The sequence below is a fragment of the Ranitomeya imitator genome, chromosome 3, assembly GCF_032444005.1.
Source record: "Ranitomeya imitator isolate aRanImi1 chromosome 3, aRanImi1.pri, whole genome shotgun sequence".
In the NCBI taxonomy this organism is placed as follows: Eukaryota; Metazoa; Chordata; class Amphibia; order Anura; family Dendrobatidae; genus Ranitomeya; species Ranitomeya imitator.
This window is the reverse complement of record NC_091284.1, coordinates 497,038,902-497,063,218: the sequence shown is the minus strand read 5'-3', so window position 1 is coordinate 497,063,218 and position 24,317 is coordinate 497,038,902. Positions and strand designations below refer to the sequence as shown.

The 24,317-nt window shown below is 45.6% G+C and overlaps 1 protein-coding gene across 2 annotated transcripts in view; it reads left to right on the top strand.

Moving 5' to 3' along the window:
• Nucleotides 1–1,551: 1,551 nt before the first annotated feature.
• Nucleotides 1,552–24,317, top strand: part of LOC138670379 (septin-10-like) — a 119,520-nt gene continuing 96,754 nt past the window's right edge. Inside the window, exons 1-2 of one of the 2 annotated variants that reach the window (XM_069757646.1) lie at nt 1,727–1,779; nt 2,431–2,489. Coding sequence is in view for 1 of the 2 variants with exons in the window: in XM_069757645.1 (XP_069613746.1) it covers nt 1,747–1,779 (33 nt within the window). In the remaining variant the exon portion in view is untranslated. Of the gene's footprint in view, nt 1,780–2,430; nt 2,490–24,317 lie in introns of both variants that reach the window. The other variant, XM_069757645.1, reaches the window with a different exon arrangement.

Genomic DNA, 24,317 nt, shown 5'->3' with positions numbered 1-24,317 from the left:
CAGGGGGGGGGGAATTTGAGCCATCAGCCATGCATACGGGGGGGGGGGGGGAATTATGAGCCATGCATATGGGGGAATATGAGCCTTGCATACAGGGGGGGGGGAATTATGAGCCATGCATATGGGACGGGAGGGAGATGAGCTATGCATACAAGATGGGAGGGGGGCATTATACACTATTGAGCATCATGTGGGGGCGTTATACACTATTGAGCATCATGCGTGGCCATTATACAGTATGAAGCATCATGTGTGGCCATTATACAGTATTGAGCATTATGTGTGGCCATTATACAGTATGGAGCATCATGTGTGGCCATTATACAGTATTGATCATCATGTGGGGTCATTATACAGTATGGAGCATCATGTGTGGCCCTTATACAGTATGGAGCATCATGTGTGGCCATTATACAGTATTGAGCATCATGTGTGGCCATTATACAGTATGGAGCATCATGTGCGGTCATTATACAGTATTTATAATCATGTGGGGTCATTATACAGTATGGAGCATCATGTGTGGCCCTTATACAGTATGGTGCATCATGTGTGGCCATTATACAGTATTGAGCATCATGTGTGGCCATTAGACAGTATGGAGCATCATGTGTGACCATTATACAGTATGGAGCATCATGTGTGGCCATTATACAGTATGGAGCATCATGTGTGGCCATTATACAGTATGGAGCACTGTGTGACCAACATCAAGTAGGGCCATTATACAGTATGTGGAGCACTGCATAGCCAGCCATTATACAGTATGGAGCATCATGTTTGGCCATTATACAATATGGAGCATCATGTGTTGCCATTATACAGTATTGAGCATCATGTGTGGCCATTATACAGTATGGAGCACTGTGTGGCAATTTTTTTTTGTTTTAATGTATATGAAACAGTGTGATCAGCAGTGCTAAATGGGTGTGGTTGGGATGTGACTATGGGTGTGACTAGTTGTGAAATGGGTGTGGTGAGAGGCATGGCCTAAAAGTTGCCGCGGCGCACTAAGTGCGCCGCAACCTTCATACCTTTTTCCCTTCTTCAAAAGTTGGGAGGTATGATACCGCATTTCCCAGATCACTGCAAGTACCGCAAATCCCATAGGGAATGAATGAAACCAAACGCAGTGTTGCCGTAAGTGATCCGATACGTGGCAGATGCAGAAAAACTGCCGGATCTGCTGCAAAAGGCGACTTTCACAACAGCGATTCTTGCCAAAGTCACTGCGGATAGTGTCATACTTACCAATGGGCGAGGCAGCACTAAGAGTGCCTAGGGCAGCAGAAACTCTAATTACGGCCCTGCATGTTTCTATTATATTTTTCCTCTGATCGTTCCACTCCTGGTTTTGGGTTATAAATACTGAGGTAAAAATAAATAAATCACCAAATACTCAATGTGTAAATGTGGCCTTGAAAAAAAACCTGTCATGAAGCAAAGTGAATTTTCCATTGGCTTGGAGGCGGTTTTTGAGAAGGGAATCCACTTCATAATACTCCACCAATAGCGCCATGTAGTTAGCCGGTTTGGAGGTTGTGTTACACTACGGAGGGTGCTAGGAGTGACGTGAAGGTGGCGGGCACACAGTGGCAGTGACAGGCGCACCGGGGCCCGGCATACCGGCGACAGCACGCGGGGGGCGGCGCCGTACAGTGAGGCTCGGGGCGGCGCCAGTGAGTGCGGACAGGACCCGGGAGTGAGAGGGACTGGGGCGGGACTGTCAGCTCGGCTCCACAAGTTATGGACGCTTCTCCCGAGCTTTCCTGGCATCTGGTAAGTGTGAGCGGCGTCCTGTGTGTGGAGACGGCTCTTATCCTGCTGCCGCCATGTGCACGGAACTTTGTGTAGTGTCAGGTAATAACGGCGCCCCCCAGCTGCTGTGTCCATCCAGGGGGCCGCGTGACACACCCAGAATCCAGGGGAATGGGGGCAGAGGGCACCGCGGTCTCCACATAACACCGGTCACTGGATGCTGCTGTGTGTGCCCGATGTAGCAGAGCTGAGGGTGCCATCTGTACAGGGCTTGGTGGTAATTCGGGTGCCCTGATGTCACTTATCTACATGTACACAGAGGGGCCATTGTACACATTGCCCGCTGGTTTCTTTCTGCTTTTTATATAAGCGACATGATAATACGAATAGCTATTAGTAATCAGATTATCTCTGAGCAGGCATAGTGGCACACGTAGGGCATCGCCCCATTACCCGTCCGCTCAGTACAGAGGCTGGTAAGTGTGTGTACTCCTCACTGTGGATCATAACAGATCTACCAAACAGACCACTACAAGGCGAGGTGGATCACAGCGGATCTGGCCTATTAGTTATGGATCTTGTAGAAACAGAAGTCACAGTGGAGGCCGCCCCAAGTTTTGCATGGTATTTACATGAATGCCAAAGTGATTAGGACAGTTCTGACTTTCTCAGAACCGGCTTAAAGTTTTGGAAATAATCCTGCGGTCAAAAAGGCAAAGTCCCATTGAAAGGTAAGCGTTTCTGCCCATGACGGGGGTTGCTGGGGTTAAACACTTAATTTACCGATGGGCATGTTAGTAAGTATGGGTATGCGTAAAATCGCCTTGTTTAGGTGAATGGGTCTGTCGTTTACATCCTGTGGTTCTGAATTAAATTACTTTGTCAGAACTGTCTCAAAGGCCGGGGTCACACACTTGGGAGTGCAATGCGAGAAACTCGCACATCAATGCCCGGCACTGCCGCTGGCACTCGGGGCTGGAGCGTTCAGCTGCATAGAAATACATGAAGCCGCACACTCTAGTCCCGAGTGCCGGCGGCAGTGCCGGGTATTGAGGTGCGAGACTCGTGCGAGTTTCTCCCATTGCACTCGCAAGTGTGACCCTGGCCAAAAACAAACTATCATAGCAACCAATCAGAGCTTAGCTTTCACTTCTTAACCTGCTCAAGTAAAATGAAGGCAGCTCAGTGGTTCGTTGCTGTGGGAAACAGTTTTGTCTGCCATGTAACAAACTGCCCAACACTCACTTTTCAGTGAGCTGGATCATTTGACTTCTCTTTGGATCCCCAAGTATGTCTTCGTACATAGGTAAACATAGATTTCTAGTAACATCACCGTATCCTGATGTCAAACCTTCGCCCATCAGCCTGGGTGATTGGGGTTTAGGTCGCATTTGCAGCCGATCTCCATCATTTTATCGCAGTGAGAGCCATTCAGAAACTGCAAGCGGCTTTTCACTGGTGTGTTATTATTATTATTATTATTATACATTTTTATAGCGCCATTTATTCCATTGCGCTTTACATGTAAATTCGGGGGAAATATAGACAAATACATTAAACATGAGCTAAAAACAAGGCACACGGGTACATGAGGAGGGAGGACCCTGCCCGCGAGGGCTCAGTCTGCAGGGGATGGGTGAGGATACACTAGGAGAGGGTAGGGCAGGTGTTGGCCTCATCGTTTACAAAACGCACTCAGCTCTTTGTATCGGATCCTTCGTGAGCAGCCCATCACCAGAGGGTGACGTTGTGGTCTGTTTTTTGGTTAGGCTACGTTCACATTAGCGTTGCGACGCGTGCGTCGTTTTCCGACGAAAATCGGACACACAGAAAATGCTACATGTAGCGTTTCCTTGCGTCCGACGCTAGCGTCGGAAACGACGCACGTGGCGAAAAACGCCACCAAAACGACGCACGCGTCCCCTATGTTAAACATAGGGGCGCGTCGCCGGCGCAACAGCGACGCACATTGGCGGAACGCCAATGTGAACGTAGCCTTACTGCTTCATTCAATATATGCTCCAAGCTTGCTGGAATAGTGCCCAGCATGAGTATTCTATTTTTATGGTATACATGTTCATTTATGAAAACCAGTGGTCTAAGTAGCTTACACCAGAGCCAACAAACTAATTGGAAAAGGAGTGAAACACTTTTTATCTGCAGGTTCCATCACGTTCCCTCTACACCAAGGATCAGGATGACAGAATGAAGCTTGGCTCTGGTTTCTCATGTTTCCCTCCAGTACATATACCGTAGTTTTTGCTTCCTTACTGTAACACTAGCTCCAGTAATGAAATATCATATCCAAGAACTGAGGCATATCCACTAATGAGTAGCGCTTTGTGGGCTGGTCACAGTTTTTCACATTATCTCTTCCCCAGTAGTACACTGCTCTGGTACAGAAGATGTCATAAGCGGCAGTAGTGATAAGTCACACCCAGCGCCCGTACAGACACAGTCCTCTCTGTTCCCTAGCCTCAGGCCTTTCCTTCTTCATTCATTGTCTTGCTTTATGAGTTGCAGCCCAATTTGTACATAACTGAGCACTTACATAGCTGTGAGGCTGCACCCTTGTCACTTCTCCAAATACGTTATCCAGAAATATACATTCATTCAAGATGAATCGGTTGCTAAGAAAAATAGCAGCAAGTTTTAGTTTTCAGAATAGATATCGAGTACGGTAGTTGTTTACACTGTTGAAAGGGAACCAATTATTAGTTACTAGCCCCCAAAAGTGATCCAACTATGCTCTAGATCATGTAAAGACCTTTCTAAATGTGCAGAGGCATGTAAAAGTTTGGCCACCCCTGGTCAAAATTACTGTTATTGTGAACAGTTAAGCAAGTTGAAGATGAAATGATCTCTAAAGGGTCTAAAGTTAAAGATGACACATTTCCTTTGTATTTTAGGTAACAAAAATACTTTTTTTTTATTTTAAAAATTACTAAAAAGCAAGATATGCCTATGCAAAAGTTTGAGAACCCTGCATGGTTTGTACTTAGTAGCATTCCCTTTTGAAAGTATCACAGCTTGTAAATGCTTTTTGTACCCAGTGAAGAGTCTTTCACTTCTTGTTGATTTTCATCCATTCTTCCTTGGAAAATTCTTCTAGTTCTGTGAGATTCCTGCGTCGTCTTGCATGCACTGCTGTTTTGAGGTCTAGCCCAGATTTTCAATGATGCTCAGATCAGGGGACTGTGAGGGAACCTGTAAAACCTTCAGCTGGCTGCAATACAACCTCAAAGCAAGATTGTTTAATGGTGGGCAAGATGGGGTGTTGAAATAAATATGTTCACGGGCACACCTTATCCGAGTATGTTCGCTCATCTCTAATCTTTAACTTTAGCCCTTTAGAGATCATTTCATCTTCAACTACCTTAACTGTTCACAATAACAGTCATTTTGACCAGGGGTGCCCAAACTTTTACATGCCACTGTATGTATGTCTGTTTCCAGTAGCTCCATACTGTTTTAAAAATTAGAAGTTCTTTACTGGGCGACTTTCTATAAGCATGTAGACTGTGCGTCATAAAATGAAGAAACGTGATACTTATTACCCGGATCTGCACCATTCATCCCCTGGCAGTTACGTGACAAAATTTATCTTGTGATCACTGCAGCCAATCAGAAACTGCTGATTGGCTGCAGCTTTCACAATTCCATCAGAGTAGACTTGTGCTCTTAAAGAATAGTGAATGCTGCAGTCAACCAGTGACCAGTGATTTGCTACAATAGTCACGTGATATTTATGTTACGTGACTGCCTGGGGGAACACCGCTCTGCGATCAGAGGAACAGCACCTCTGCGGGAGGTATGTATTAAATTTTTTTTATTTCATGATACCCAATGGATCTGTTCACAAGGGATTGTTCGGTAGTGGACAACCTCTTTAAGGTTGTACAAAAAGGAATGAAAGCCTCTGCCTGCAGTAGTAAGTTTGCAATGCTCCTATTCCCTGCAGGATACAGCAAGAGCAATAATTCACGGAGGCTGTGGGTGAACGAGGAGACTTCATATTTGTCGTTTAGAAAACGATGGTTTCCGTTAGCGGTAAAAACCCTTAGTGCCTTTGACCTGATTATACATGCAGCGCACACTTCAGGGCTCAAGTTCATATGGCATGGGACATTCTAACAATTCTTTTTGTAAGTTAAATGGTGAATCTGGAGACAAACGGGTATAAAGTGGTGAGGAAAACTGGGTACATCCTGTATGAATTCTATGAATTTCCATTTTGGGCTTTATGCTAGCTGCAAAAAGGCGTGTTTCTGGTGCATTTTTGACTGATTTGAGTGAAGTGAATGGTGAAAAACGCAGGGCAAAGGCGCACAGAACTGACATGCTGCAGATTATTTTCTGCACCAAATCTGAAAGTCACAAATAAGCAACGTGTGCATGACACCTCAGGTTTCTCATTCACTTTGCTGGCATCAGGATTGCTTGCAAATCTGCATGGCAAAAACACACCAAATCTGCAACATGTGCGCAAGCCCTTACTGTTAGAACGTGGGGCTCTTGCGGAGGACATTGGGGACACTTCTGAGCAGTTTTGTTACTATTAAATGACAAGTGGAAAAATCACCAATCTGGAGCTGCCCACTCTTTTATTAAGTAAAAAGTGCAGCCCTAGATTGGTGATGGGTACTTTTTTAAAAATTCATCAAGGTTTGCAGGCGTTCGTCTATACACAGTTCTCTTAAGGCCCCGCCACGCTATTTTAAATGGGTTTATATCTGGACTTTGGACCATTGCAACACCTGGATTGTGTTCTTTTTCAGTCATTCTGATGTAGATTTGCGGGTTTTCTTGGGATCGTTGTCCTGTTGCATGACCCAGTTTTGGCTAAGTTTTAGCTTTTGGATAGATGATCTCTCATGTGATTGTAGAATACTTAGAGGAATTCATGGTCGACTCGGTGACTGCAAGGAGCTCAGGTCCTGTGACTGCACCAGCACAATCACCACTCCACCGCCGTGCTCGGCCATTTTGTAAGAATTGTGTTTGCTGACATGCTGTGTTTGACACAGGGCCTTGTAACCAATGATCCCCACTGCTCTCGTCAGTCCACAGGACATTGCTCCAGAAGTCTAGTGGTTCACACACAAATTTGCAAACTTTAGCTATACTGCCATGTTCTTTTTAGAAAAAAGTGAATTACCCCTGGCAACCCTCCCAGTCTCCAGGCTTTCCTGATGTGCAAAACCAAGGAATTTAAATAAGGTGTACTTCGTTTTTTCTCATGACTGTAGATTTTGAAAGATTTTTACATGATCTACATTATTATGCGAGCAATTTAGAGAAGTAAAAATGAATGGTTTGCAGAAATAACTTATTATGCACAAGTTTTCACAAATAGTTGAATCACCATTACAACAGATACTTTATTATATTTATGATAAAATCACAGCTAAGGAACAAAAGGCAGATGTCATCCGTGTACGACGATCACACAGACAATGGAGAAATTAAGTTCTCATCCTCTTCGCACCTGTGCTGCGATTTTTCTCATGAAAGAGAATCGTCCCACACTTAACAAACTACACTTTTCTACATATTACCGTACTCATCCTCCCCAGGTCCACGGCCGAGTCTCTGCTGCTGCTCCCAGTTGTCTGCAACAATAACATCATGGTAACGTCATTGATGTCACTGATTGGCTGCTGCGCTGTCAAAAAACAGAGAAGCCCTATTATGTTGTAGCCAGTCATTTTGTTCAGCAGTGCTATATTGGAGAATTCTCAGAAAATATAAAGCAATAAAAATTGTCTTTAAAAATAAAATTATAAAAACACTTTCTTTCAATGAATAGTTTTAGGGTATGTTTCCACGTTCAGGAAATGCTGCGTGTTTGACGCTGCGTAGAGCTGCAGCGTCCAGATGTTACAGCATAGTGGAGGGGATTTCATGAAATCCAGTCTCCACTATGCGGTAAAACACGCATGAGACAGAACCGCGCAAACGGACATGCGGCGCGTCTTTTCAGAACACAGCATGTCTGTTTACAAAGTAGCGACACTCCATGGTATGGTAAATTTACCGTAGACTAAAATCGCATCTAATGATTAGCCACATGCGTAGAAACTGCGTACACGCAGCTTACTACGCATGTCTGCCGGCTCACCTGTCCCGCCGCCGGAAGTCCCTCGTCCACTGCAGTTCTCACGATAACTTATGTTATCGCGAGAACTGCCGTGCACGTGACCGGGAGTTATCTCCGGTCACTAGGCTGGTTCTCACAAACAGCTTATCAACTGATTGTGAGAACGCTGTAGTGTAGGTGATCGCTGGAGAGTTATCTCCGGCGATCATCTACCAACTGTGCTACATCTGGATGTCAGGCATCCAGATGTAGCAGAGCTGGACTCGTCTGGACTGTGTGCACATAGAACACACACCATACAACAACATGCGACATGCAACATGCAACATACTGTACATACATACAGAACATGCAACATTGATAACATACATACAGTACATTAAACATAGAGTACATACTCACCATCACCTTGTCACCTTGATCCCTGAAGCCATTGTCACCTGTAACAAATTATAACATAATTAACAAACACTATTCTTCCTGGTCCGCAGATATCCAATTAAAACGAGTGTCCCACGACGATCTCTCGTGGAGAGAAGCAGCATCAACTGATGCGACCGTTCTCCAGGGGCTCCAGGAATATAATGATGAAAGGTATCCTTCCGCACTGTATTCCTCCGCCACTGTAAAAAATAGTCCCTAGTCTCACTTGTGGCTCTGCTGTGTGAGAAAGTTCCCACGCAGCAATGCCATAAAGTGAGACTCTGAACTAAGGTAACCTCAGTGTGTCACTGGAGGTCTATAGAGCAGTGACATCACCCGATGTCACTGTTCTATAGGGGAGATCATCGTGGGACACTCGTTATAAATTGGACTACGGCAGAAAGTAAGTATACGGTTGGTTTATTATTTAAATTTTTTATGCAGGCGATCGAGTATGGTAAGTATGGTAAAATTAAGAATATTAAAATACTTTTTTACTCGGACTCCCATGACAGCATGACGAGAGAGGGGATCCGCCCATTAGGAACAGGAAACCTACAGATACAAAAGGGCGGTACCTCTCCCTTGCCTCAGTTGGTTTCCTGTTCCTGAGGGGACGGGTGCCTACAGACAGAAGGCCCAGGCCGGCCGGCCGGCCGATTACGGTAGCGGGGGGGTCTCCTACCTCGGCCGGTGCGGAGATCCCTGGAGACGCCACGGTGGTCCTTGCTGGACTTCACGGCAGTGGCGTTCGCAGCAGGGAGCGGAGTCCGGAGGATTTCCTGCCTCCATCAGCGTCAGCACAGGTAAGTATTCCCATTGGTGGTGCAGCGGTATGGTGGGGCTGCGGGTGCCGGGCTCAGGCGTGTGGGTGAGCTCCCGGAGCGCTGCGCTCCAGTCCCCGGCGTCCTGCACAGCTCTCAGCGCGTGCTGGAGCATTTCCGGGTGCAGTGACGTGGGGGGGCGGAGTTAGCGGCCGCTTCCGGGTCGCCGGACGTCTGCGCATGCGCAGTCGTTCCAATATGGCGGCGCCCATCGCGTCTGTGTGCCGGTTTTTGACCGCAAGATCTCCTGCCCTCTGCTGTATCCTGGGCCAATAGGGACAGCGCTGGCCCATCTGCTGACCGGATCCAAGGGGTATTTATGCAGGTGGAGATGTCAGATCCCTGCTTTTGGTCGCATTTCGTCATGGAGAGTGGTGGTGAGCAGCAGCAGCTGCCAGACGAGGTACGTCAGAAGCCCAAACAGAAGGATAGAGGCGACCAGCCCAGTCGTAAGAGCTCTTCCGAACAAGGATCCAGAGCTTCGACTAAAGAGACCCCTCGGATTCCGGTATTGTACTTTGGCGCACGGGTAAGTGATCTACGTGAAAGTTCACTCTGTGACGCGGGCCCCTTTATACTTTATCATTCCAGGGGAAGAAGAGTACGGGGAAGTCTAAACATAAGGAATGTGCCCTCTGTGGAGTCCCTCTACCTGACTCTTGTTCAAAAAAATTATGTGCCCCCTGTATACAGCAGACGGTGAGGTCTACAGGAGCGGGTTGGTGGTAGTGACTTTAGGTCAGATATTAGTTATCTCCTATATTGTCCTCCCCTAGGTAGCAGAAGAGTCCGTAACTCCGGCAAATCTGAGGGAAATGATCCGGCTGGAAGTAAGGGAATCACTACGGTCCCTATCCCAAGCGGAAGGCTCAAAGCATAGGACTCTCTTGGACTCTAATTCTTCAGAGGAAGAAAGAGAGGAGAATTCCTATCTCTCCAGTCCTCTCTCCTCTTCATCAGATGAGGAGTCAGGACGATTCTGTCTACCCTTGGATAGAATCGACAAAGTCGTCAAATCAGTCAGAGGCACCATGGGTATAGAGGAACCTAAATCACAGCCCTCGAAACAGGAGATGATGTTTAGCGGACTTGATCGTAAAAAACATAGATCTTTCCCGGTAAACGAAAAGATTCAGGACTTAATCCTTAGAGAATGGAAGAAACCATAAAAAAAGGGGGCCTTACCACCAGCGTTAAAACGCAGGTATCCCTTTGACGATCCGGTTGTGGATACATGGGATAAAGCTCCTAAACTGGACGCGGCTGTTGCAAAGGCGTCAAAAAAGGCCTCATTACCCTTTGAGGATATGGGAAACCTCAAGGATCCTCTGGACAGAAAGGCAGATATATTCCTTAAAGGTACCTGGGAGATGGCGGCTGGATCTCTCAGACCAGCCGTAGCGGCAACATGTACGGCCAGATCTTTAATGGTCTGGCTAGATCAGTTAGAGTCTCAGCTTAAGGACGGTGCATCCAGGGATACTATTCTGAAGGCTCTACCGACCATCCAGAATGCTGCAGCCTTCCTATCGGACGCATCGGTGGACTCTGTCAGAATGGCGGCCAGAGCGGCAGGACTATCCAACGCGGCTCGCAGGGCCTTGTGGCTGAAATGCTGGTCAGGTGACATTCAGTCTAGAACCAAGCTCTGCGCCATTCCGTGCGAAGGACAATATCTCTTCGGTCCAACTCTGGATGAGTTGTTGGAAAAAGCAGGGGATGACAAAAAGAAATTCCCCAGTCTATATTCATCTTACCGCCGGCCCTTCAATCGAAGGAGATTTGGTCGCGGGAAAAAACGCGGGTCCTCTCCCACTAGAGAAAGTTTCAGATGGGAAGACAGACGCGGTAGAGGTACGGGCTATATGTTTCGCCGTTCCTCAAAGGATCAGAAAAAACCGGACCAATGACTAGCGATCCCTGTGGGGGGTAGACTGTCAGCATTCTCTTCAGCTTGGCTTGACATTACAAACAGTAAATGGGTCAGAGGCATCATTACGGAAGGTCTAAAACTGGACTTCAATCACTGGCCTCGTGAAAAATTTAAATTAACCCCTTTACGTTCCTCCCCCCTTGAGCAAGCAGCCCTGGAAGCAGAGGTTATCAACTTATGTTCCAAGAACGTGCTGATTGAAATTCCGGAATCAGAAAGAGGAAGGGGATTTTATTCTCCTCTTTTTCTGATTAAGAAACCAGACGGATCTTTTAGAACGATCATTAATCTCAGATGTCTTAATGAGTTCCTGGTCAATGAATCATTTAAAATGGAAACAATCAATTCAGCAATAAAAATGTTGTTTAATCACTGTTTCATGGTAGTGGTAGATCTAAAAGATGCATACTATCATGTTCCAATACATGAACACTTCCAGAGATTCCTGAGGGTAGCTGTGTCAATGGGGGGCCAGATTCGCCATTTCCAGTTCAGAGCTCTTCCCTTCGGCTTATCAGCAGCTCCTAGGGTGTTTACAAAGTTAGTGGCCGAAGTCATGGCACACTTACGAGAGTCTGACATCCTAATTATTCCCTACTTGGATGACTTTCTTATAGTAGGGAGCTCTGAAGACCATTGCCGTTCTCAGCTAGAGACAGCCACATCCGAACTTGAGCATCTGGGGTGGATCGTAAATTACGAAAAATCTCGTTTACAGCCCCAGAAAATACAAAGATTTTTGGGACTATTGTTAAACTCAGAATCCCAACAGTGTTGTCTTCCACCCGACAAGTTGTTACATATCCAACAACAGGTGTCTAGGGCAATTGATAAGCCATCCATGACCCTTAGACAGGCTTTGTCACTATTGGGTTCTTTAACCTCTTGCATTCCCGCTGTCCGTTGGGCCCAGTTCCACACCAGACCATTACAATCCGAGGTGCTGGTTAATGATAGAATCTTACAGGGGTCCCTGCAGGATCAGATTACCTTAGGTCCAAAAGCACTCACTTCTCTTAGGTGGTGGCTAGACAGTAAAAACTTATCGGCGGGAGTTCCCTGGGTGTCACAGGTAACACGTGTGGTAACTACAGACGCTAGCCCTACGGGTTGGGGAGCACACATGGATGACATGATGGTTCAGGGTCTATGGTTCCCTCCCCTAACATCAGCCTCCTCCAACCAGAAAGAGTTAATGGCAGTAGAGCTTTCAGTGAAAAAATTCCTCATATATCTACAGGGTCATCATGTCAAGATCCTATCGGACAACCAGGTGGCGGTCGCATACATAAATCATCAGGGTGGAACTCATTCCGAGTCACTGATGAGAGTGGCGGATCGTCTGTTCCAGACAGCAGAAAATCACTTCTTATCCCTAACTGCTCTACACATAAGAGGAAAAGAAAACATCAAAGCGGACTTTCTAAGCCGCAACACCTTGAGACAAGGGGAATGGTCCCTAAACAATTACGTGTTCGATCAGATCGTCCACAAATGGGGACATCCAGAAGTAGACTTATTTGCTACCAGGGACAACCGGAAGACAACAACATTTTGTTCCCTAAATCCCAGAGAAAATCCTCTGTCGGTAGACGCTTTTCTGATCAGATGGGATTTTCAACTGGCATATGCATTTCCTCCACTAGGCCTGATACCCTTAGTAGTCAGGAAGATAAGAGAAGATCGAGCCAGAGTCATATTGATTGCCCCATTCTGGCCCAGAAGGGCCTGGTTCACTTGGCTCAGGATCATGTCAGTGGAGGACCCCTGGGTACTTCCGGACATTCCAGATCTGCTCTACCAGGGGCCGATCAGCCATCCTCAAGTAAAGAATCTCCATTTAACGGCATGGATTTTGAAAGGGCGTTACTAAAAAGCAAAGGGTTCTCCCCGAGTCTAATTGAGACCCTTATGAAAAGTAGAAAGCAAATAACCACAACAATCTACGCTAGGACCTGGCGGAAATTTCTGGCCTCTTCTGATTTTAATTTAGAAGAGGGATTACCTATTAAACAAATCTTAGAATTTCTGCAAAAAGGCCTAGAGCTAGATCTATCCACTAGTACTCTAAGAGTACAGGTCTCAGCCCTAGGGGCTCTATTTTCATGTAACATCGCCAATAATTATTGGATCTCAAGGTTCATTAAAGCTTCTATTAGATCTAGACCCATACATAAAGATAGATCTATGCCTTGGGATCTCAACCTAGTCCTGTCAGCATTGACTAGAGAGCCGTTTGAACCATTACATTCAGCTTCAATTAAGGCCCTATCTCTTAAGACAACCTTTCTTGTGGCAATTACATCTGCTCGTAGAGTTGGAGACATACAAGCGCTCTCCAGGGTATCCCCTTATACAGAGTTTCTACCAGACAGAATAATCCTCAGACCGGACCCAGCCTATTTACCGAAAGTGTCATCACGGTTTCACAGGACACAGGAGATAGTTTTACCATCCTTCCTTCCCAATCCCTCCAACCCTAAAGAAGAACTACTCCATACATTAGATGTTAGGAGATGCCTGCTAGAATACATCTCTATTACTGACACTTGGAAGAAAGATAATGCGTTGTTTTTATCTTTCCAAAACCCTAGAAAGGGACTTAAGGCCCCTTCACATTTAGCGACGCTGCAGCGATACCGACAACGATCCGAATCGCTGCAGCGTCGCTGTTTGGTCGCTGGAGAGCTGTCACACAGACCGCTCTCCAGCGACCAACGATGCCTGTAACCAGGGTAAACATCGGGTAACTAAGCGCAGGGCCGCGCTTAGTAACCCGATGTTTACCCTGGTTACCATGCTAAAAGTAAAAAAAAAACACTAGATACTTACCTACCGCTGTCTGTCCTCCAGCGCTGCGCTCTGCTTCTCTGCTCTCCTCCTGTACTGTCTGGGAGCCGGAAAGTAGAGCGGTGACGTGACCGCTCTGCTTTCCGGCTCACAGCCAGTACAGGAGGAGTGCAGAGCGCAGCGCTGGAGGACAGACAGCGGTAGGTAAGTATCTAGTGTTTGTTTTTTTTTTACTTTTAGCATGGTAACCAGGGTAAACATCGGGTTACTAAGCGCGGCCCTGCGCTTAGTTACCCGATGTTTACCCTGGTTACCAGTGAAGACATCGCTGGATCGGTGTCACACACGCCGATCCAGCGATGTCAGCAGGAGTCCAGCGACCAAATAAAGTTCTGGACTTTATTCAGCGACCAACGATCTCCCAGCAGGGGCCTGATCGTTGGTCGCTGTCACACATAACGATTTCATTAACGATATCGTTGCTACGTCACAAATAGCAACGATATCGTTAACAATATCGTTATGTGTGAAGGTACCTTTAGGGTATCAAAGTACACACTAGCAAAGTGGATTAGGGAGGCTATCTCTTTGGCTTACACTGCAGGTGGGGGTCCGGCTCCGCAGAATCTGAGGGCGCATTCCACCAGGGCCATGGCTACATCCTGGGCGGAAAAGTCTGGAGTATCAATCGACCAGATATGTAAGGCGGCCACATGGTCATCCCCGTCCACCTTCTTTAAAGGGACTCTGTCACCTGAATTTGGCGGGACTGGTTTTGGGTCATATGGGCGGAGTTTTCGGGTGTTTGATTCACCCTTTCCTTACCTGCTGGCTGCATGCTGGCTGCAATATTGGATTGAAGTTCATTCTATGTCCTCCGTAGTACATGCCTGCGCAAAGCAATCTTGCCTTGTGCAGGCATGTACTACGGAGGACAGAGAATGAACTTCAATCCAATATTGCAGCCAGCATGCAGCCAGCGAGTAAGGAAAGGGTGTATCAAACACCCGAAAACTCCGCCCATATGACCCAAAACCAGTCCCGCCAAATTCAGGTGACAGGTTCCCTTTAAGCACTATAGGTTGGATTTGGGGGCTTCCTCTGATCTCACATTCGGGTTAAGGGTGCTACAGGCCATAGTCCCTCCCTAAGGAAGCTTACATCTCTGTAATTCTCTCGTCGTGCTGTCATGGGAGTCCGAGTAAAGCATTAAGCTACTTACTGGTAGCGGCATTTCTCGGAGGCCCATGACAGCACCCTTAGTTCCCTCCCTATTCACGTGGGGGTTGCACTCCATATAAATATATATTTCACAATATGATACCAGTCCCAATAGATGTCTGCTATTTTTGTATATAATCTGTATATAGTGTATATTTTTGTGTACCACTAACCGCGGTAGTCCTCTCAAGACTCTGAAATACAACTGAGGCAAGGGAGAGGTACCGCCCTTTTGTATCTGTAGGTTTCCTGTTCCTAATGGGCGGATCCCCTCTCTCGTCGTGCTGTCATGGGCCTCCGAGAAATGCCGCTACCAGTAAGTAGCTTAATGCTTTTCTACCTGTATCTTTATTTTTTTTTAACCCTTTCACTACTCTAGGATTAATAATGGATAGTCGTCTTATTGATGCCTTTCCATTATTAAACCAGCTTAACCCCTATCTGACCTCGGACGGGATAGTACACGTCCGAGGTCAGATCCCCTGCTTTGATGCAGGGCTCCGCGGTGAGCCCGCATCAAAGCCGGGACATGTCAGCTGTTTTGAACAGCTGACATGTGCCCGTAATAGGCGCGGGCAGAATCGCGATCTGCCCGCACCTATTAACTAGTTAAATGCCGCTGTCAAACGCAGACAGCGGCATTTAACTACCGCTTCCGGCCGGGCGGCCGGAAATGACGTCATCGCCGACCCCCCGTCACATGATCGGGGGTCGGCGATGCGTCAGGATGGTAACCATAGAGGTCCTAGAGACCTCTATGGTTACTGATCACCGGTGGCTGTGAGCGCCACCCTGTGGTCGGCGCTCACAGCACACCTCCATTTCTGCTACATAGCAGCGACGATCGGGTTGTGCCTGCTTCTAGCCTCCCATGGAGGCTATTGAAGCATGGCAAAAGTAAAAAAAAAAAAAGTTAAAAAAAATGTGAAAAAAATAAAAAAAAATATAAAAGTTTAAATCACCCCCCTTTCGCCCCAATCAAAATAAATCAATAAAAAAAAAAATCAAATCTACACATATTTGGTATCGCCGCGCTCAGAATCGCCCGATCTATCAATTAAAAAAAAGCATTAACCTGATCGCTAAACGGCGTAGTGAGAAAAAAATTCGAAACGCAAGAATTACGTTTTTTAGGTCGCCGCGACATTGCATTAAAATGCAATAACGGGCGATCAAAAGAACATATCTGCACCAAAATCATTAAAACCGCCAGCTCGGCACGCAAAAAATAAGCCCTCAACCGACCCCATATCACGAAAAATGGAGACGCTGCGAGTATCGGAAAATGGCGCAATTTTTTTTTTTTATTTATTTTTTTTTTAGCAAAGTTTGGAATTTTTTTTCACCACTTAGATAAAAAATAACCTAGTCATGTTAGGTGTCTATGAACTCGTACTGACGTGGAGAATCATATTGGCAGGTCCGTTTTAGCATTTAGTGAACCTAGCAAAAAAGCCAAACAAAAAACAAGTGTGGGATTGCACTTTTTTTTTGCAATTTCACCGCACTTGGAATGTTTTTCCCGTTTTCTAGTACACGACATGCTAAAACCAATGATGTCGTTCAAAAGTACAACTCGTCCCACAAAAAATAAGCCCTCACATGGCCAAATTGACGGAAAAATAAAAAAGTTATGGCTCTAGGAAGGAGGGGAGTGAAAAACGAACACGGAAAAATGAAAAATCCCAAGGTCATGAAGGAGTTAATGTCACCTTACAATAGCAAGGTGACATTAACCCCTTACTACCCCATATACCACCGCTTCAGGGGAGTGGGAAGAGAGGGGCTAAGTCCCGGAATTGGCGCATCTTACAGATGCGCCATTTCTGGGGCGGCTGGGGGCTGGTATTTGTAGCCAGGAGGGGGGTCAATAACCATGGCCCCTCTCTAGGCCATGAATATCATCCTTCAGCTGTCTGCGTAGCCTTTCTGGCTATAAAATACAGGGGGACCCCACATCATTTTTTTTTGGGACCCCTTAATTTAATAGCCAGTAAAGTCTACGCCGACAGCTGCGGGCTGATATTCATAGCCTAGAGAGGGGCGATGGGTATTACCCCCTCCCCAGGCTACAAATACTGGCCCCCAGCAGTCGACTTTTCCCCTCTGTAATAAAAGAATACACCGCACTCTCAGGTGGAATATGATGCAAGAAATTGTAACAATTTATTGTGTACATACACACTTGAATCAATTGCAAACATGTATAGTGGAAAGCGTTATCAATATATGACGTTTCGAACCCACCGGATTCTTAATCATACACCGCTTTTCCAAAATATCAATAATATCGAAATAATCCCAACCGGGAAGATAAAATGTATTCAGTTGATTTGCTAGGATAATGGTTTGTAGCGCCCGGGTTACAGTTATATGTCACTGTGTGGCAGAACCTTGTTGCGGTTATAGGAAGAGCGGCGCTCCCGCGCCCTGCTCGTGCTGAGTCCTTTGCCCCTCTGGCACAGAAAATTGCGCGGGAGCCATTTGTAAAAAAAAAAAAAAATTTTTTTTTTTAATTAAACATTGCGTTTAAGGACGGCATCAATACCCGGCACTGCCGCTGGCACTCGGGACCGGAGCGTGCAGCCGCACGCTGTGCTTCCAAATGCTGGTGGCAGTGCCGGGTATTGAAGCGAGAGACTTGTGTGAGTTTCTCGCGAGTGTGACCCCCGGCCTAACGCAGATTTCATGTGTGAGTCTTTATTTAAGGCTGGGATCACACATGCGAGAAACTCGGACGAGCCTCGCATCTTAATGCCCGGCACTGGCGCCGGTACTCGGGAGTGGAGCGTGCAACTGCATAGAAATACATGCAGCTGCATGCTCTGCACCCGAGTTTCGGCGGCAGTGCCGGGCATTAAGATGCGAGACTCGTCCGAGTTTCTCGCTTGTGTGATCCATCTATCGTATCTATCAATCAATCATCTGTTTATCTATTATCTATCTATCAATATATCTATCTATCAATTTATGTATATAGAGATATATTTATAGATAGATATATCGGTAGATAATAGATACTGTAGATATATAGATGGATAGATAAATAAGATAGATCCATAGATAGATGTGAGGTCGGGGTCACACTAGTCTGTAATACGGACGAGTGCTATGCGATAAAAAATCACATAGAACTCGGACCAATGTTAATCTATGGGGCAGCTCCCATCATCCGTTTTTTTTCTTGTCTGTATTACGCATGCGAGTGAAATCGCAGCATGCTGCGATTGTCAGCGTATCTCAGCTGAGAAACGCCAATGCAAGTCTATGTGTGTGAGAAAAAATCGCACAGCACACGGACCATCAGTGTGACTTGCGAGAAATTCTCAGGCATTGGGCAGGTGACAGGAAAGGCTCAGCCATTATTTGCTCATTTTGCAAGTGTGAGAAAATCTCACCATACGGATGAGAAAAAAAAGCATCCTGGTATAGCACACGGATGAGATGCATTTGTGTGATTCTCAGCAGACAACATTGGACAGATTTTTTTATACATTGTGTGTGACTCCAGCCTGATAGACAGATACGATAGACAGATACGATAGATATGTATCGTATCTATCTATTGTATCCATCTAATGTATCTATCTATCTATCTATCTATCTATCTATCTATCTATCTATCTATCTATCTTTGTGTGTATATTATTCAATGGAGTATGTAAATGAAGAGGTTGGACAAGAAATGACATCACAATTCTTTTTTCTTTTTTTTGTATATCTTTATTGAGCTTACAAAAACACACACAAATCCGCATGAAAAAAACGCGTTAAAAAATTCAGGTGACCTGCCAGTGACCTCAGGTGCAGATTTTACTTGCGTCAAATCCTGATGCAATCCTGAATGTGGACACATACCCTTAGGGTATGTGTCCACGTTCAGGAAACGCTGCGTTTTTGATGCTGCGTTGAGCCGCAGCGTAAAAAATGCAGCGTCCAGATGTTACAGCATAGTGGAGGGGATTTCATGAAATCCTGTCTCCACTATGCATTAAAAGACGCATGCGGCAGACCCGCGAAAACGCACATGCGGCGCGTCTTTTAAGAATGCAGCATGTCCTTACATTGCAGAAACAACGCAAGGACAGCGCAGGTGACCTGCCAGTGACCTCAGGTGCAGATTTAGTCAGGATTTTACCTGCATAAAAGCCTGACCAAATCCTGATGCAATCCTGAACGTGGACACATACCCTGTCTTTGCTACCCTGTTAGCATACAATGGAGTGCCAGATGTTCAGCTCTGTTTTATATGGGTTTTGTGATTTTTATGCAGGATTTCTGAGTTAAAAAAAAATACCCCAGAGAATCCTGACAGGACTCCCATGTGAGTCGGTGGGAGTCCTGATTACCTCGCCCGTGCAGGCCAGTTTGACAGCTGATTGACTACCTATATCATTGTGTGTGTACAGGGAAATCTATCAATCACTGTGTGGGTGGGGTAAGCAGGACTCGTTGTGTGTCCTAGGAGTCATATTGTCAATAATGTTCTTTTTACTCAGAAATCCTGCTCCGAGTTACTCAAAGCTTCATATTCCTAAGGGGCTCGCTGATTAGCTGCAGCCTTTACATTGTACTCAGGCCAAATTGGGAAGACTGCAGCTGATCAGCGGCTGCTGATTGGCTGTAGCGATCACGTAACATTAATGTGAAGAGACTTGTGGTGGACACAGGGCTGAAAGTTGAAGAGCAGCATCAATTTGTGAATTATGGTAAGTATGGAATTTTTTAAATTTACACAGCACTCTGTGGCCTTCAATTATGGATTGTCCATATTTATGCTAACTGCTGTGAATGAAGTCACACATGCATTTTCGGAGTGCCCCGATCAGAGCCACTCAGCTCACTAATTAGCTGTGGCTCTGTCATTGACATCAGCGCTGCAGCCAAAGGCCGGAGTCACACATGCGAGAAACACGTCCGTGTCTCACATGTGAAAAGCAAGCTCTGGCGCCGGCACTTGGGAGCGGAGCGTGCAGCTCCATGTGTTACTATGTGGCCGCACGCTCCGCTCCCAAGTGCCGGCGCCAGAGCTTGCTTTCCACATGCGAGACACGGACGTGTCTCTCGCATGTGTGACTCCGGCCAAAGCCAGACACTGGCAGCAATGGTGAGACTCGTCAGTGGACCCGGGGAAGGTGAGTACAGCGCAGTATGTAGCCTTAGGGTATGTGCACACGTTGCAGATTTCCTGTGGATCTGCAGCTTTTTTTCGGCGCAGCAGAAACGCTGCAGATCTGCAAGTGATTTACAGTACAGTGTAAATCAATGGCAAAAAAAATGCTGTGCTAATGGTGCAGAAAAACGTAGCAGATTAAAAAAAGGTCCATGTCAATTCTTTTTGCTGATCTGCTGCGTTTCTACACCCATTCCATAATAGAAATCTGCAGGGGTAAAAAAGAAAAAAAAGGAAGAAATCCGCACAAAAACGGCAAAAAGCTCAGATTCTGACCTGCGTTTTCTGCCAAGAAATGCAGAATCTGCACAGAAAATTCTGTGTGGTGTTTCATTAAGGCTATGTGCACACGTTCAGGAATGTCTGCAGATTTTTCCTGAATAAAACCGGACTTTTTCTGCAGGAAATCTGCTCGCGTTTTTTTGCGGATTTTTTGCTTTTTTCTGGAGCTTTCCAATGCAATAATATAGCAGCAAAAACGTGCAAAATTAGTGAACATGCTGCTTTTTTTTTTTTTTTACCTAAATGCGTTTTTTTCGCTGAAAAAACGCAGCATGTGCACAAAAATTGCGGAATGTATTCAAATGATAGGATGCTTATATAAGCGTTTTTTTTTAGCTTTTTTTTCACGGAAAACGGCCGAAAAAACGTGAAAAATCCTGAACGTGTGCACATAGCCTAAAAGACTTTTTTTCGTATGTGTGTGTTTATTTAACCCTTTAATTTCTATAAGATTAGTAATGGATAGGTGTCTTATTGACACCTCCCTGTTGTGAATTCTGTGGCAGAGCTCCCTCCTGTGGTCACAAGTGGTACTTCGGCTGATTCTCTCTGTGAGCTTCTGTTGGTGGAGGAAAGTGGTATTGCGGCTTCTGAGTTTCCTACCTCAGGTGATGTGGTGAGGTCGTTAGGTACTGCTCTACTTAACTCCACCTAATGCTTTGATCCTGGCTTCCTGTCAATGTTCCAGTGTTGGACTTGTTTTTCCCTGGATCATTCCTGTGGCCTGCTGCTCTGCATAGCTAAGTTCTTCTTTGCTATTTGTTTGCTATTTTTTCTGTCCAGCTTGTCTAATTGTTTTGCTGGAAGCTCTGGGACGCAAAGGGTGTACCTCTGTGCTGTTAGTTCGGTACGGAGGGTCTTTTTGCCCCCTTTGCGTGGTTTTCTTTAGGGTTTTGTGTAGACCGCAAAGTTCTTTCCTATCCTCGCTCTGTTAAGAAAGTCGGGCCTCACTTTGCTGAATCTATTTCATCCCTACGTTTGTCTTTTCATCTTACTCACAGTCATTATATGTGGGGGGCTGCCTTTTCCTTTGGGGTATTTCTCTGAGGCAAGGTAGGCTTATTTTCTATCTTCAGGCTAGTTAGTTTCTCAGGCTGTGCCGAGTTGCATAGGCAGTGTTAGGCGCAATCCACGGCTGCCTCTAGTGTTGTTTGGAGAGGATTAGGGATTGCGGTCTGCAGAGTTCCCACGTCTCAGAGCTCGTTCTATGATTTTGGGTTATTGTCAGATCCCTGTATGTGCTCTGACCGCTATGTCCATTGTGGTACTGAATTGCCTATCATAACACCTCCCCATTACTAAGCCGGATTAATGTCACCTTACAATAGCAAGGTGACATTAACCCCTCACTACCCCACTTGCCACTGCTACAGGGCAAGTGGGAAGAGCTGGGCAAAGATACAGAATTGGTGCATCTAATAGATGCTCCTTTTCTGGGCAGCTGCGGGCTGCTGTTTTTAGGCTGGAGGGCCTATATCAATGGCCCCTTACCAGCCTGAGAATACCAGCCCCCAGCTGTGAGCTTTAGCAAGGCTGGTTATCAAAAATGGGGGGGGACCCCCACGCCGTTTTTTTAAAACTTTATTTAAATTTAAAAAAAAAAACGTTTAGACCCCTCTATTTTTGATAACTAGCCTTGCTGAAACTGACAGCTGGGGTTGCAGCCCCTAGCTGTGAGTTTTGTCTGGCTGGTTATCAAAATTAGGGGGGAACCCACACCGTTTTTTTTATTTTATTTATTATTTATAGCTCTGGAGCGTCAGACGAAAACTTCCATCCGCCGCTCCTGCTCTCACTGTAAGGCTATGTGCACACATACAGGTTTTTTTTGCGTTTTCTTTTGCGTTTTTTCACACTAAAAACGCTATAAAAACTCATTAAAAACGCATACATTATGCATTCTATCATTTAGAATGCATTCTGCATGTTTTGTGCACATGGATGCGTTTTTTTCCGCGAAAAAAACGCATTGCAGTAAAAAAAATGAGCATGTTCATTATTTTTGCGGATTTTCTGCGTTTTTCCCGCAATTCTATGCATTTGGGAAAAAACGCACCTAAAACGCGTCAAAATTGCGGTAAAAAAGCATGCGGATTTCTGGCAGAAATGTCCGTTTTTTTGTCAGGAACATTTCTGCAAGAAATCCTGACGTGTGCACATACCCTAATTAGCGGCTCTAGGTGTCTGATGATGGGAGCAGTAGTCCAATCATCTGACACCAGTGATCGGAGGGGAGTTTACACCTCCGATCACAGCTGAGTGCTCCCGCTGTCTTTTGACAGCGTGGGAGCCGCGGCTCTCTGACCGGCGGGGATGATTTCCCTGCCAATCAGAAGCGGTGTTTGACGCGCTGTCATGCATATGACATGGTGTCAAACACTGTATTGTCGGACCCCCCCCCCATTCAAGTGAATGGGGATCGGGTCCACTCTGTTGGATGACAGGCTGCATGGACGCATCGTGCACCCTGCCATCTAGATATAGCTGAGCCGAGTGTGACGTCACATCCGGCTGTACTTGACTTTTCTGCAGCAAATACGCTGCAAGAAAAGTCAAACTTGCTGAAAGAAGTGACATGCCCTGTGTTAAAAAGACACTGCAAAGCACAAAATACTGATCACACAAAAACCCAATGTGTGTGCGTGAGATTTCTGAAATCTCATATGCTTTGCTGGTACTGTAAAAAGCAGCTGAAAATTAGCATAAAAACGCAGCAAAAATGCCCTGTGTGAACTTTCCCTAATACTCCGACTCCATATGGATAGTGGAGGTGACCATACACATGACAGCTTGTGCCATGTGTCCAGGAACTGCATAGCGCGATTTATTGAAAATTGTTGTGGCTTTGCAATGCAGTTTTCAGTTGCCCAGCAAGTACAGGGATAGACCTTGGTTTTCATGCGTCTTAAATATATTTACTATGCTGCAGAAAACTGAATTGCAAAACAGTGGGTGATTCACAGTAAAGCCACTAAGGGTATGTGTCCACGTTCAGGATTGCATCAGGATTTGGTCAGTATTTTTCGTTAGTATTTGTAAGCCAAAACCAGGAGGGGGTGATAAATGCAGAAGTGGTGCATATGTTTCTATTATACTTTTCCTCTGTTTGTTCCACTCCTGGTTTTGTCTTACAAATACTGATGAAAAATCCTGACCAAATCCTGATGCAATCCTGAACGTGGACACATACCCTTACGGTTTTCACTGTACTATTCTTGAAAGTGGAGCAAAAAAAAGCGCAATTTGTGCGGCCACCATTGCATCTTGATTTACACAGCGTTTTTCACTTTTGTAATTGATTTGTCTTTTTGTAGCCAGATTTTAAAGTCTATATTGAGAGAGCAATATCTTGCATACATTATTTGAGTTTTTGTGGGTATTTTGGTTGTGTTTTTAATTTTTTTTTTAAAGCCTCATTTTCTGGGTATAACTTTGTTCATTGGTATTTTTTCTGGCCCAGTCACAGAGCTATAGACCAACTACAGTGTGTATTGTAATGTGCGGTGTATGAAGCGAGGACTCCAAAGCTTCTGTGTATTACCGACCACTCATTATATTACACATGACCGGTGACTGGCAGCTTCCCAGTAGTATAACATTTACTTGGTTTGAGACTTGGAGAGCGGACAAGAATGACATTGCATTGTTCTGTGCAGCTCGCTGTCATTGGAGCCTGTGTAACATCTCAGTTCGGGGGAAGTTTAGGCTGCCTCTTGTTAGTGCCAGAGCCCCTCCTTATATGTGAAATTCCTTCCTTCCAGTAATGCTTTCCATATGTGCCTTTCCCAGTCCTGTTCTCCTGAGCTTGGTGAC